Source organism: Triticum aestivum, chromosome 4A (genome assembly GCF_018294505.1).
Source record: "Triticum aestivum cultivar Chinese Spring chromosome 4A, IWGSC CS RefSeq v2.1, whole genome shotgun sequence".
Lineage (NCBI taxonomy): Eukaryota > Viridiplantae > Streptophyta > Magnoliopsida > Poales > Poaceae > Triticum > Triticum aestivum.
The window spans coordinates 375,856,578-375,871,099 of record NC_057803.1 but is presented as its reverse complement, the minus strand read 5'-3'; the positions used below and the strand labels follow the sequence as shown (position 1 = coordinate 375,871,099).

The window sequence follows — 14,522 nt, the reverse complement described above, 5'->3', positions numbered from 1 at the left end:
GATGAAGGACCTTGGACCTCTTCATTTTTTTCTTGGTGTTGCTGTTCAGCGCACAGCTTCAGGATTTTTTCTCTCGCAAGAGTGATATGTCGAGGAACTTCTTGATCGAGCTCGCATGTCTAATTGCAAATCGGCTACTACACCTGTTGACACTAAGTCCACAGTTTTAGCTACCACCGGCAACCTAGTGTCCGATGCCACCTTCTACCGAAGCCTTGCCGGTGCTCTTTAGTATATTACCTTGACTCGCCCAGATATTGCCTATGCCGTCCAGCAGGTTTGTTTGCACATGCATTCTTCGCGGGATACTCATTGGGGGATGGTCAAGCGCCTGCTTCGCTATATACGTGGCACCACTTCTCACGGTCTTCAGCTTACCGGCATCTCCTCCATCGACATTGCCGCTTACTCTGACGCTGACTGGGCTGGTTGTCCTGATACATGCCACTCCACCTCGGGGTTTTGCATCTATCTTGGTGACTCACTTGTGTCATGGTCATCCAAGCAACAACCCGTCATATCTCGATCTAGTGTCGAGGCCGAATATCGAGTTGTTGCCAATGTTGTTGGTTGTGTCAACTTCTTGGTGAACTTCATTGCTTCATTGAGAAGGCCACGATGGTATTTTGTGACAACGTCTCCGCTATTTATCTCTCAGCTAACCCCATTCATCATCGCCGCATCAAGCACATTGAGTTGGATATTCACTTTGTCCGTGAGAAGGTGGCCTTGGGACGGTTTCCTATTGTTCATGTTCCAACTACTCATCAACTCGCTGATATCATGACCAAGGGTCTTCCATCTACTTCATTCGAAGCTTTTCGCAAGAGTCTTGGCATCCACTCTGACGACGCTTCGACTGCAGGGTGTAGGAATATAGGCATTGTATCTCATGCAATCACGTAGGATGTTTTACCTCCATACTTAGCCTCAGCTAATCTCTTCCCTTTTAGCTCGAGATATGGTCTTGAAGGTGAAGTATACTTATGTATATATGTAACTGTCCTATGGATCAATACTGCGCTGCAATATTCCTAACTATCCTATCTTACAGAAACTAAACTATTTGTGGCCACGGCGATTGCGACAACAGTAAGATTTGGCAGTGCCGACGTAGTGGGGATGTTAGAAGTGAAGTATACTTGTGTATATATGTAACTGTCCTATGGATCAATACAATGTGCTGCAACATTCCCAACTATTCTATCTCACAGAAACTAAACTATTTGTGGCCACGACGATTGCGACAACAGCAAGATTTGGCAGTGCCGACATAGTGGGGATGTTAGAGAATGCTTCAACGAGGGCTAGTATGTGTCTAGAATTTCGCCTCAACAACCAGGAATATGTGGACGGGTGCTAGTGTGGGGACGTGTGCGGGCATGAAGACAGGCACTGAAACAGGGTGGCTTGAAGTAGGAAAGAGGGGGGATTGGGAGGCACCGATGAGTAGATTAGAATAAGGTAGTCCCTTGCGGTACTCCCTCCATAAAGAAATATAAAAGCGTACTATCCAAACGCTCTTATATTATTTTTATTTCTGTACAGAGGGAGTACATATGAGCTGTCAGATCACTAAAGTAGGGAATACACATGAGCTGTCTACAATAGTGTTGGCCGTGCGATGCTACCGCGAAGTAGACTTGCGTGGCGTATAAAAAATACTCCCTCCACTCCAAAATATAGTGCGCCCGCGCTTCCCGAGGTTGAACTTTGACCGTAAATTTAACCAACAAGACCAACTGCGGCGGAAGAAAAAATTATATAATTGAAAACTTCTTTCGAATACGAATTCACTGATATAATTTTTGCTCCCGCCGCAATCGGTCTTGGTAGTTAAATTTACGGTCAAAGTTGAAGCACGTAGATAGAGGAAGCACTACATTGTGGAATGGAGGGAGTACTGTGTGTTCGGTCGGTCACCTAGATGCACTAACGACTTGCAATTTCAAACGAACCTTCCTAGTTGAGCATCCAGCAGGTTACCCATATGGCAATATATCTTGCCCATTAAATCATTGCGCTTAGAGCACAAGACACGGGTTGCACCAAAATAGTAATGGTAGATGTTAAATTTACATTAAATCAGTGCTTAAATTACATTCAGACACACAGGTTTAGTCACATTGCTCGAGACAAATAAGACTCTGACACCATACGAGGTTTTTACCTGGCCACAGGAAGGCTTCCTAGCATTCCTGATGAGCCAGCACCAACAACAAAATAGGCACCCAGACCCACATCTTCAAGCACGCATTGTGCCAGTACTTGTGGAACTACTGGGTCGTTTAGCTATTGCTGCTGCTGTGGCTCATGCTGTGGGGTGGTTGGAGAGTCTGGAGCGATGGTAAACTGAAGGGCACGGCCCTGGGCTGATTGCAGGATGAATGCTACCTCTGCCGTGGCAATTGAGGCCGCTTCCTGCCAATTAAAAAAAACTGAAAGGTTAGGTGCTTCTCAATGGTTAAGAGGATACAAAAACTAATACATGTAATGGTTTCAACAAAAAGGTTCACATGAACTAATGGCAAGAGATATTCGCAAAAAAAAAAAAAAATTGGTGAGACACAATTGATATTGGATAAAAAAAATACCTCCCTTTGTCGCCGGCGATGCAAAATGCTGAAGATCCATGCCATTATATAGCATGGCAGCAGAAATCCAGCAGCTCGGAGAAGAAAAAGCTGCAAAACATCGGTTGAGAATTCATGTAATGAGATTAACAGGGGAAAAAAGGAAACAAGACCATGTGACTCACAGAGAACATGGTAGAAGCGTCATCATCTCCTTCATTGTCCGAGATCGACAATGCATGTCTTAGAAGCAACAGGGCCATTAGCTGGGAAAAAAAGTAGCAATTTTCAGATATTCTTCTCTTGAAAATACCAGAAATATGATAAGATTGTCAAGGAAGCAGGCTGGAACAGAAAGATGCACTCGATTCTGTACTATTTGTAACCAACTAAAAGAACAACTACTCAATCCATAAACCAAACTGTAGGTATGGATGATATCTAAAAGCACTGAACAGTAGGAAGTGTTGGAGGCTGGACAATAGAACCTGGAAATAGTAAATACTTACAATGAGTGCAGCAGAACGGCAGAATGCAGCACCATTAGCATCAGTACCACCATATTCGTCATACTCTGCTTCAAGAAGACGACGCTGTGCAGCTGCTACAGCAAGAATTCTTGGGTCACGCAAATCCAGAGGAGCTCCTGTAATGGTCCAATCCCCACTGCAAATCAATAGACCTGACTCAGTCAAATTTCTAATGCACTTGAATCTATTACCCCTATAAAAGCACGAAGGGCGGAGATCCAAATCTATCATGTTCGTCCATACAACAAATTCTACAGCCCAAAATCCTCGAATGTTTACCGCTAATTGCAATTAGCACGTAACTCCTGAACGCATGTCTCCCACTGCCCACCTTCAGTCAATAACTGCCGAATTGCAGAGCAGTATCCTCTTGAAATCTCTCAGCGCAGCTGTCTGTTCCATACACCCTATTTTACAACCAATTGTTTCATTCATTACTTCACACAACATGGCCCATGCTACAACCGGATCGACGTTTGTGCACATAGCAAACTTCCAGTGGGTGCAGATTCGGGATGTACTACTAAAAGAGTGAATGCATATTAGGTATTTGTAATATATGTTGGTAGGTACACGCTTAGTTATTGCTCCTTTATATACATGAATTTCCAGAAGAAACTTGGTCGACCTTTTAGTTATGTATATTCTTGAAAATGTGTATCGATTTTTCTGTTGTTCTTACAACTTTATTGGTAGTTAGGTGCCTAAGTGCCTTAGGTCAGTGAAAGGAAAGCAAAGTGGCATTCAGATCATAGTTGTTCCAGGATATTTTTGCACTTGCACTTGGGTGAACAATTTGCTATGATTTTCAATTTTTGATAACGGGGCATACGCCCCTTAGAAATTTAGCCGATAACCTTCTCCCTGTTACAATCATTTTATTTATCTTTACTTGGATTAGCAAGCAAAGCTTAGATAATAATACACTTAATTTCTATCTCTAACTTGTTAACTACACCGAAGTCCTACATGTATGTACCTTCTGATATGTTCTCTATATCACAATTGGGTACTCAATGTTGTTAGAAAATATGCAATTTGTATTTCCAGGTGGCCATAGGCCGGTATATATACATGTACAGTACAGTACAATATGAAGAAAGCCCCTTATAGAAAAGAGAAAATACAAAGGGTGCACGGGTAGATATATATGACTCTAACCCCCCTCAAACTCATGGTGGATCAACAACACTGAGTTTGGAGAGATAGAAGACATGTTGTACTCTAGCTTGGGCCTTCGTAAAGAAATCCACCAACTCTAACTCGGAAGGCAAATACTGAAGAGCAACAACCTGAATGAAGCATCAACACCAATATGCTTGGTGAGCTCATGCTTCACAGGGCCGAGCACAATACTGATAGCACTTGTACGACAATAGTGCAGTCAGTGTAGTGACAGACACATCAAACTACTGAAGTAACCAGCGTAACCAAGTAACCTTTGTTGTCAAAGGAGCCATAGCTCGGAACTCAGCCTCTGCACTCGAATGGGAAACTGCAGAGAACCACCAAGGAGAACACGATAAGCAGAAAGTGAACGGTGATTCGAGGGATCACTAGCCCATGTAGCATCCGATATCTGAAGTAGTAAGGAACTAGAGCGAGGAAAGAACAGACTATGAGAAGGGTGACTGGTGAACCAAAGTAGGCGCAAAAACAAACTGACTCAAAATATGAACAGGATAGGAGATACCCGGACGAGTGACAGCTAAATCGACAAGACTACCAACAAGATGACGATAAAGCGCCGGATTAGACAAAGGGGTCACCATGAGAAGCACGGAGGTGAACATTGAGCTCCATGGGAGTCTCAGCAGTGCGCTCATCAGTAAGAGCAGCACGAGCAAGATCCTGGGTATACTTTTCTTGGGAAATAAAAAAGTCATCAGAGGTTGAAGACATCTCAATCCCAAGAAAGTAGCGAAGAGAGCCAAGATCAGACATAAGAAACTGCTCACTGAGACATGCCTTAACAAAGGCAATGTACTAGGTCTTCCCCAGTGATGATCATGTCATCAACATATAAAAGAAGAGTCCAACCACGAGGAGAAAGGTGGACAAACAGTGCAGGATCATGAGCACTCGTCAAAAAACCAGCGACAGTCACCAGAGGCAAAACGCTCAAACCAAACACAAGGGACTTGCTTAAGAGCATCTCCAACAGAGGCGCTAAAAGTAGCCCGTGCTGAAAAAACCGCTAATTTAGCGCGCGGAGCATCTCCAACAGACGCTGTAAAAACCATTCAGCGCGCTGGGAATTTCTGCATCGCGCGCGGGATATTTGGTGCGCGGCGTACAGCGCGCTGGACAATGACGCGCGAAGACCAACTGCTCCGCTCCCTCTGCTCATCCCGCCTCGAGCTCGCCGCTGCAGCCATTTCCTATAGCTCGTCGCTGCCGGCCGCGGCGACTCCTCTGCGTGCTCGTCCTCTGCTCGTCCCGGCACAGGGTGGAGCCGCCGCTGCCCTTCTCCTCGCCCGCTGCAGCTCGCCGCCTCCCCTACAGCTCGCCACCTCGAGTTCGCCAGCCAGGAGCGTGTGCCGGCCGGGAGCTGCCGTTGCCCTTCTTCTCGCCGCCTCCCTGCAGCTCGCCGCCTCGGGCTCGCCGGCCAGGAGCGCGTGCGGTGGCCGGAGGCAAGCGGTGCATGCGGAGCTTGCGATTCCAATCGATTGCAAGCTAGCTTGCTCCAACGATTAAGGGAAGCTAGCTAGCTCGTGTTTGCGATTCCAACGAGATCACAGCAAGCTAGCCCGCGTGCGGTGGCCGACGGAAGATGATTTGCAAGCTAGTTTGGTCCAACAATTGGGGACCTAATTGCATTTTTGTTTTGGTCAGATGGATTTATTTATAAATGTTAGGGACCTGTTTGTTGTAGATATATTTGTGGCGCTTCAATTTTTAGTGTGTCTGCTGGACTGCTGCGCACTGTCCGCTACCTGCTATATTTTTGTGCGTCTGCTGGACTGAATCGGCCATGGCGTGCTAAAATTACTAAAATGGCGCTGTAAAATTATTTTAGCATGCCGCTTTTTTGGGCGTCTGTTGGAGATGCTATAAGGCCATCTAGAGAGCAACGAAGACGGCAGACCATGCCATCAGGAACAGAATACCCAGGTGGCAGTTACATGTAAACCTCTGCACGCAACTCACCATTAAGAAAGGCATTCTTAACATCAAGCTAAGATACAGACCAATGATGAATAGAAGCCACAACAATAAGTGTGCAAACAGTGGTCATATGGGCCACATGAGCGAAACTCATCGTAATCACGACCATGCTCCTGCAGAAAACAACGAGCCACAAGACAAGTTTTTTAGCACCATTGGAGCGAGTCTTAACCTTGTAGACCCACTTACAAGTGATGAGAACACGAGGAAGAGAGACAAGATCCCACGTGTCGGTCCGCTCAAGAGCAGCAATCTCCTCTGCCATCACAAGTTGCCATTTAGGATGAACAAGAGCATCATGATAAGAAGTCGGCTCAAGAACAGCAGTGCCGGCACTAGAAAAACCAAGGCGATCAACAGGCGGAAACGGGCAAGCACGTAAGCCATAAGTAGGCTGAGACGAGGAAGATGGCACATCAAAAGTAGATTGCGCATCAGTAGACTCATCCACAACATGCGGATGGCGAGTATAATAGTGAGGAAAAGATGGAAGAATACGAGGATGAATCACCACAATAGACTCGGTGATGGAGGCGGGGAAGCCACTGGGGATGAAGATGCAGAATCGTGTGATTTTTTTTTGGAAAAGGAGGTTAAACCCCCGGCCTCTGCATCAATCGATGCATACAACCATCTTTATTAATTATTTCACAAAGGTCTGACAAGAAAATACATCAAGCCATCCGAAGCCACCACTCACACCTACAAAACTCATAATGTGGAGTGCTCTCACCCCTCATATCTAAAACAGGTGTCGTCGCCGATCCATCCACATAATGTATCGGGACCAACAGCCGGTGCAGCAGACCTAAAGCGCGCATCACATGCACACGTTTTAGAAGCCAGAAGCCGCCATCATCCTCGGACCGCTGACCCATCTTTAGGATAGAGATCCGCACCATCCTTGCCAGTCCAGACATCCGTCGACGCCACCATGGCGCCCAACGGCGCCACCACCCTGCACGCATTCATCCAGACGCGAAAACTCTGGAAGATCTATCGTGCGTAGCACCTGCCGACCAAGCATGACTTGACATCTCCACCGAAGCTCCGTGCAAGACTTAGCCGCTCCACCTCCTGCCTCTGTCTTCCAGCGCTGCTCCACAAACGATGCTCGCTCCCAAGAGAGTAACGACACCGCAATACCGCCATCGTCCGATCCAGATGACCAGATCTTAGGGTTTCCCCGACAGAAGTTACACGACGATGCCTTCATCAAGGTAACGTCGCAAAACGCCATCGGCTCGGTTTTCACCGGCAACTCTATCTTCCCAAATCACAGACGGGACTAGATGACGGATCTGAAGATCCGACCACCCAGCCTCAGGCTGACCATCTCCGGCGAAGGAGGCGGCCACCACCGCCACGCCCAGGGCCGGAGCCCCCGACGTCCTCGTGATGCGGGTCGATCCCAAGGGCAGCAAGCCGTTGACGGGATAGTACACGACATCAGCAAGTGTGGCCCGCCCGAAGCCCATCTGGACCCAGATCGGGTGCCCAAGCCGCCGCCGCTAGATCCGTCGTCGAACGCCGCCGCCGCCCTGCACCACTCCTGTAGATCCGGCCATCGCGGACCGCCGCCGTCCTGACCAAATCGTTGGCCGAGGTGAAACGCCGCCGCCGCCACTGCGGCACACAGGCTTTGCCTGCGACGCCCTGGCGACGGCGACGGCGGGGAGAGGGGATGCGCTCGAGTGACCGGGAGACGCCCGGCGGGGGCGCTCCAGTGCGGCGCGGCGCCGCCGCACGGGAGTGGGTAGGGTTAGGAGCAGAGCGCTAGTTTAGTAGAGTCGGCGCCGAGGTAAGGAAACCATAGGAGATGGCGTCGTCGAATCTGCAGCAATCTGAGTAGTAGTGAGAAGGGTAAACAAGGGCTCAACCGGAGTGATAGGTGTCGGGAAGAGTGAGGAAGGAGATATCCTCCACTGAGAAAGTCGAGGAAGATGGACGTGGGTAGAAGGGGTGAGGCTCATTAAAAGTCACATCCCGAGAAATACGCATCCGACGACCGACAGGATCCAACAACGATAGCCCTTATGCTCATCATTGTATCCTAAGAAGACACTCGATAGACTGAGCGGTCAGTTTGGTGCGTTCACGGGAGGCGGGAAGAACATAGCAAACAGAAACAAAGCTTTGAATAATCAGGAGAACGATAAAAAAGACGCTCGAAAGGAATGCACCCTGCAGAGCAGCAGACGGTTGAATATAGATGAGATAGGTAGAAGTGGAAACAGCCTCAGCCCAAAGTTGAGGCAGAAGAGAGGTGGCAATCATCAATGCACGAGCTGTCTTAAGAAGATGACGATGCTTACGCTCAGCCACACCATTCTAAGACGGGCACGATGGACAGGGGACCTCGCTGGAAAGCCCCAGAGACAAATGCCACACATAAGAATGCACATAAAAGGCAACAAACTAGGTGTAGGTAGTATCATAAAAAAACACCGGGCAACGAGGGATAGCAACAAGGAAGAGGGGATGAAGACATTGTGCCCGTTTTTCTTTCCTTTTCTTTACAACTGAAATCAACTACTCAGGAACCGGCTCTGTTCCAGGACAGCAGAGCGCACACCCGATGCAACAAAGAGGAAGTCCGCCAAACGGTGGAAGGAGCTGAACCGATGCAGGCAGATCACGCGAGCACGTGCAACCGTAGCCCACGGCACTGGATGTACCGGCTAGATCCAGCTGGTCGGACCTGCAGCGACCAGGTCGGGCGAATCAGGCAACTACAAATGCGGCTTTCAAGGCGTTGACCAAAGCAGCCTTCAGGACAAGCAGATCAAATAGGGTTGCACGGCGGGTAGCGACCAGGGCAAGTGATCTGGCAAGGAGGTTGTTTGACCAGGCGGCGGCAACCTTGACAACTGGATCGAAGAGGTGGCTCATTGATGAAGCATGGACCAGTGCGGAAGAAGACAGCAACCACTAGCCCAAGGAGAAGGGCGGCAGCGCGAGCAGCATCGGCCAAGAGGAGTCGAAGACGCGAGAGGGGATCAGCACGAGTTGTGCGTGCGAATAAAAATACCTAGGGCTCTAATAACATGTTAGGAAGCATGCAACTTGTATTTCCAGGTGGCCATAGGCCGGTATATATACATGTACAGGTGTGATACAATATGCAAAAGGCCCCTTATAGAATGGAGAAAATATAAAGGGTACATGGCTAAATATAAATAACTAACAATTATCATATTACTATTTGTAAACATATGAGATCCTATGCTAGCAGACAAGTTGGTATATATTTCTTCTGATTGCATATTCATGCTAGTAGAGTATCAAAGGCACAACCAAGAGCAGTGTTCGTGATGATCTCGAGTAATGCTTTGTCATGTGTGAGATCTAGGACGGTCGATATATCCTTTCAAAATTGCATCAACGTGGAAACATGGTGGGCACAATGAATATTTATTTAATTTGTCATGTTCTTAATTTCATGGGTAGTGCTTTGTTTATATATCCAATAGTACTGTGAATTTTATTGTAGATGTACAATTCACTTGATTGATCTGTGTGAAGGTAATTAATTTTCATACAGTTTAGAATCACACAAGATGATGCAGCACCCCTCTTTTCATTACGCATGCTCAGGTAGGATATGTAGACTAAGAAAAAAGGTTGTGTGACAATGTGGCGAGGTTGTTGCTCTGCATGTGATCGAGATGGTCGATCAGCGTGTGTAGCCGGCACGAACACCTATTGCCAAAAAAACAGGTGGAAAACATGGGGAAAGAAATAGCACAAAACGGGACTTTATTAGAGTTAAATGAATAATCAAATATTTGATGAATGACATTTGAAATTACAGGTTTCATGTAAATGGTGGAGTACTACCAAACTATATATGTGCTCCAAAGCTCCATGTTTCCGTTGGAGCACAACAAGTGGGATTCGGTTACACATTCGCCTTTTTTGTATGTACTCCCTCGACGTTCCTTTCGTACAACTTTAGTACAAAGTAAAGTTGTACTAAAGGAGCGTCAATTAATTTAGATCGGAAGGAGTAACTCTTTTCCTAGCCCGATTAGGGATTGACTAGCAAAAACATGGCCTTCTATTTTACTCACATGTATGCACAATTCTTTTGGTACAATGCTACTTGTTGTAATCCAAATATGTCATAAATTTACCTGAGAATTTCCCAGAGCAAGGCTCTGTACTTTGAACTTTGAACTCAACCCACAACCAACAAAACTAGTTATTTGTCTGTAGTAAACTCACATGACTTGACATCTATTACCTCCATCCCAAATTACTTGTCTTTTTCTAGATACGGATGTATCTAACACTAAAACGTTTCTAGATACATCCGTATCTAGACAAATCTAACACAACCTTTTCAGGACCGAGGGAGTACAATTATGTCGAGTTGTTGAACCAATTTGTTGGACTATATAGGTTGCCTTCTCCTTGGGAATCTTAATGCAATTCCCTTCTAGGCATTAGGCTGATCTATGTAGCAGTAGTTATTAGAAAAAGCATCCCTATCTTCTGCATAAGAAAATACAATCCATCCGGTTGGGTTAATTTCGGTTTTTCTACAAAATATTGCTAATTACCGGTTCTAAAATAATTTCATTTCCTGTTGCAGGGTTCAGGGTCATCAGGCAGGGGTTAGCCGTTTGCTTCAAGCTGCTTGGGAGGACATCGCCTTGTGTTTGCGCCATGCCCATGTCTTCCACAATGCATGATTGGAATTACCGGTTCTAAAATAATTTCATTTCCTGTTGCAGGGTTCAGGGTCATCAGGCAGGGGTTAGCCGTTTGCTTCAAGCTGCTTGGGAGGACATCGCCGCGTGTTTGCACCATGCCCATGTCTCCCACAATGCATGATTGGTACAGCAGGATGTGCCCTTTTTTGCAGGCGCTTGCTGTCGATTCCGCTAGATAGACTAAGACCATACATGATGCATGATTTTTCTGAGACGATGGACATCCTTCTGTATGCAACTAGAAACACTTCAAATGCTATCGTTGTTTGACGGACTTCCCCAGACTGCTGAGTTATGTTAGTTTTAATTGTATTTGATACCACAATTCCACTGAACAAAATCTTTTGGTTTAATCTTTGTAAAGATGGGTTTTATGCTACGGAGAAAGTGAAAACTACTAGCACCAGCCATAATAAGGTTTTTGTGCATTAATTAATACGCGCATTGCACATACACGATTACTAGTATAATAAAATAGAATGAAACCGCCAACTGGCTAACTGAACAAAAGGCAGTATCTGAAAATAAACTTGCCTTATATCTATGCTGGTCTCATCTGGTTGAACACGTGGTGGTGCTGTGTACCCAGGCTTATATTGCTGCAGGGTACCGTCAGAGCTTCAAATTAGTAAACAGGGATAGCAAGGGCACCATAAAAGTGCACACTGGACAAATCAACTTGTATTCTACCAGAATATAACCATATCTGGAACATTTGAATCCATGAAAACAGCATCGGATTTCTCGTTCTCTTAATGATTTTTTTATTATCTACCATGGTAATTACCGGCAAAATTTAGGAAATACAGAATTAAAGATGATCTGGAAGAACAACATACGTACACTATGAGAAAACTAGAAATGAAGCAGTTAAGTACCCCCAGCAGATCTTTTTTTTATTGCATGTCCACCTCATCGAACTTAAGTAAAAAGAAGAAGAAAAAATAACTTCACCCCTCCAGACAACAATCATTCATGGCAGTAATTCCTCCAGGTAGACAATACAGCAGCTGCACATACTCATGGTGCATGAGCAAATGAGACAGCATTTCTAGGTGGTGGCACATAAAGGCATAAAGCTCCATGGAGTGAGGCTTTCATGTGAGCATAACATAAGGCACACAACATGAAATGCTAAGTGGTGTTGCAGGGAAATTCTGGTGGAACTACTGTGACGCATGAAGTCAACAGGTCACAACACACGGAAAAAATTGAAGCAGAAAAACTGGGGTTGCCATTCTGGATTGTATGTAGATTAACATACTATTCAAAATTTGGATCAATACAAAGATGAAATGTGTACAGTTGGTGTGAACTGAGAAAAATACTAACCTCATGGCAAATTTCACATGTAATGTCTCCTTTCTCATTGCACCAGCGTTGCACACACGCTCTATGAGCATACTGTACATGAGAAATATAACTATCAACAAGATACTACATAATTTGATAGATCAAACATACAAACATTTATATGATTTACAAGGATGAAAGTAGAATATAGATAGCTCAAGGTAAGTTTTACATATATGATGTGCGGCACCGCAAGCACAATAGGACAACATGCATACACGATTCATGTAATGGGATTCAGTTGACATACATAAGCAACACAAAAGATAAAGATGTAGGATCACCAGTTCCAATGTCAAATAATCATTACAATAGATCTAAAAAGATTGAACTTTATAAATGAGTCCCATATAATCAGTTATACATTTTTCAAATAAACTGAACCAGAAAACACAGGGTTAAATTACTGGTGAGGCAATGATGTGAAACAATGAAACATGTGGATGCAAAATCAACCACACAACTCGATGCTGCAAATATGTGAATGATCTGACAGATCATGAGAACTAACAAAGATGCACTAGGTTGTAGGTATTATTGAGGCCAAGCCAGATGATTTCAGTAGCCTTTAACGCTCCCACTAGAAGAAGATATGCAGCATTAAGACTTAAAATAATTTAAGTGAAACAACCATGCTTTATTCTTGGTGTAGATTGTACGAATTTTGGCCAGCAAAACTATCATATATCTCATTGTTGCATGCTGCTTGGGAAGTTAGCGCCAAGGTAGCATTGGAACGACATAGTGGCAAGACAAGATTTGCATTGTTCTTCTCTTTTTACTCTACATGCAGTACAGAAGATGAACATAGCTAGTCCCTTAATGATGTAAAACGGATTTTAAAGCTTCTTTGTTCAAAGCTCGGCGACATTATAAACTTCACTGTCATGTAAGTTTCTCCATACAAGGTCAAAGTCAGTTTCTTTTGTTAAGAAATAGATGGCAGGTCATCCAACTTGACCATGGCATGAATATCCGAGAAAATAAGTTAGACACACACAGGCGCTCCTTAGAGGAACATAAATGACATGGCCCAACTGGACATAATTATATGATGAGTCAAAACTTTTGATACATAGCATTTTTCCATTTAGTGTCCTTTAAAGGTGGATCCTTCCACTAAACTATTGCTGCCATACGGAAGAAAAAGATGATACAAACATGATACTATCCTAAATATACACACAATCGGCTACTGCCTACTAAATTTGAAACATATCGAAGCATACTTATAAACTATACCACATGTCAAAGGAAATGGCTGACGCATGCTGAAATAAAACACAAAAACTGAGGACCCCCACCACATGTGCAGTGCACAAACAACAAAACGCCTAGCAGTAGTTTTAGCCTTCCAGGAACATGAGAATCATATGCGATATTTGAGAATAAGATTGGAGAGGACCCAAACCTTCAGACTGCCGTTGCACGTACATGGTTTCTCGAGATTCTTGATGCTGTCCTCTTCCTGGCATATGCGGCACTCTGCAGCCTGGATGAGTGGCTCATCCTCGCCACCATCCTCCGCCATATCAACAACAACCACCGACACAGCCTCAGATAGCTTCTCAGCAAAGCCATCATCCTTGGTGTTCGCCAAACCGTCCACATTCACCACCACATGGTCCCCCATCCAAAACTCCCCTCAACAAATCAAACTCCTGTAACAAATGATCACAACAATCGTAAGACATTCAGATCCTAGCAAAGACACAGTTGCAGGCCATAAGGCATGTATTGAAGTGACGGAGCAGATAACAGTGACCAATATAGGGTGCAGCGGGGGTGATCAGTGCCTAAAAATGGAGAAAACAAGATGCGAATGGTACAGAAATCCCCCTTAAAAATCAACGGGTATACTCAAAATCAGGCAACTAGAGAGCACCATGTAAACACTATCTCTGGCCGGCGTCTATACTGTAGCATTCTCACCTAACTCTGTCTACCAAATCCAGGCCCTGACTACCAAGTCCACGCACGCCACACAATTCGACGCGGTGGTGGAAAGCAATCCGATTTCCGATGGACTGCAAAAAGAAGGAAGGTGAAGGCGCGAGCGAACCGGAGCCCCCGCCAAGAGAGGGGGACATTCGCAGCGGACGGCTCGTCTGCCAGCAGGAGAAGTCGCCGGCTTCCACCAGCCCCCAACCCACACATCCACAACTACAACCACTAAATCA

The 14,522-nt window shown here is 45.3% G+C and overlaps 1 protein-coding gene across 1 annotated transcript; it reads right to left on the bottom strand.

Annotated features, from left to right (window-relative positions):
• Positions 1-1,982: 1,982 nt before the first annotated feature.
• Positions 1,983-13,997, bottom strand: LOC123086136 (uncharacterized; the record flags this gene model as incomplete). Its single annotated transcript, XM_044507844.1, is given in 7 exon segments — positions 1,983-2,421; positions 2,595-2,684; positions 2,759-2,839; positions 3,083-3,239; positions 11,524-11,588; positions 12,322-12,393; positions 13,754-13,997. Coding segments are annotated over 7 exon segments (816 nt in total). The 3' UTR covers positions 1,983-2,292.
• Positions 13,998-14,522: the final 525 nt, after the last annotated feature.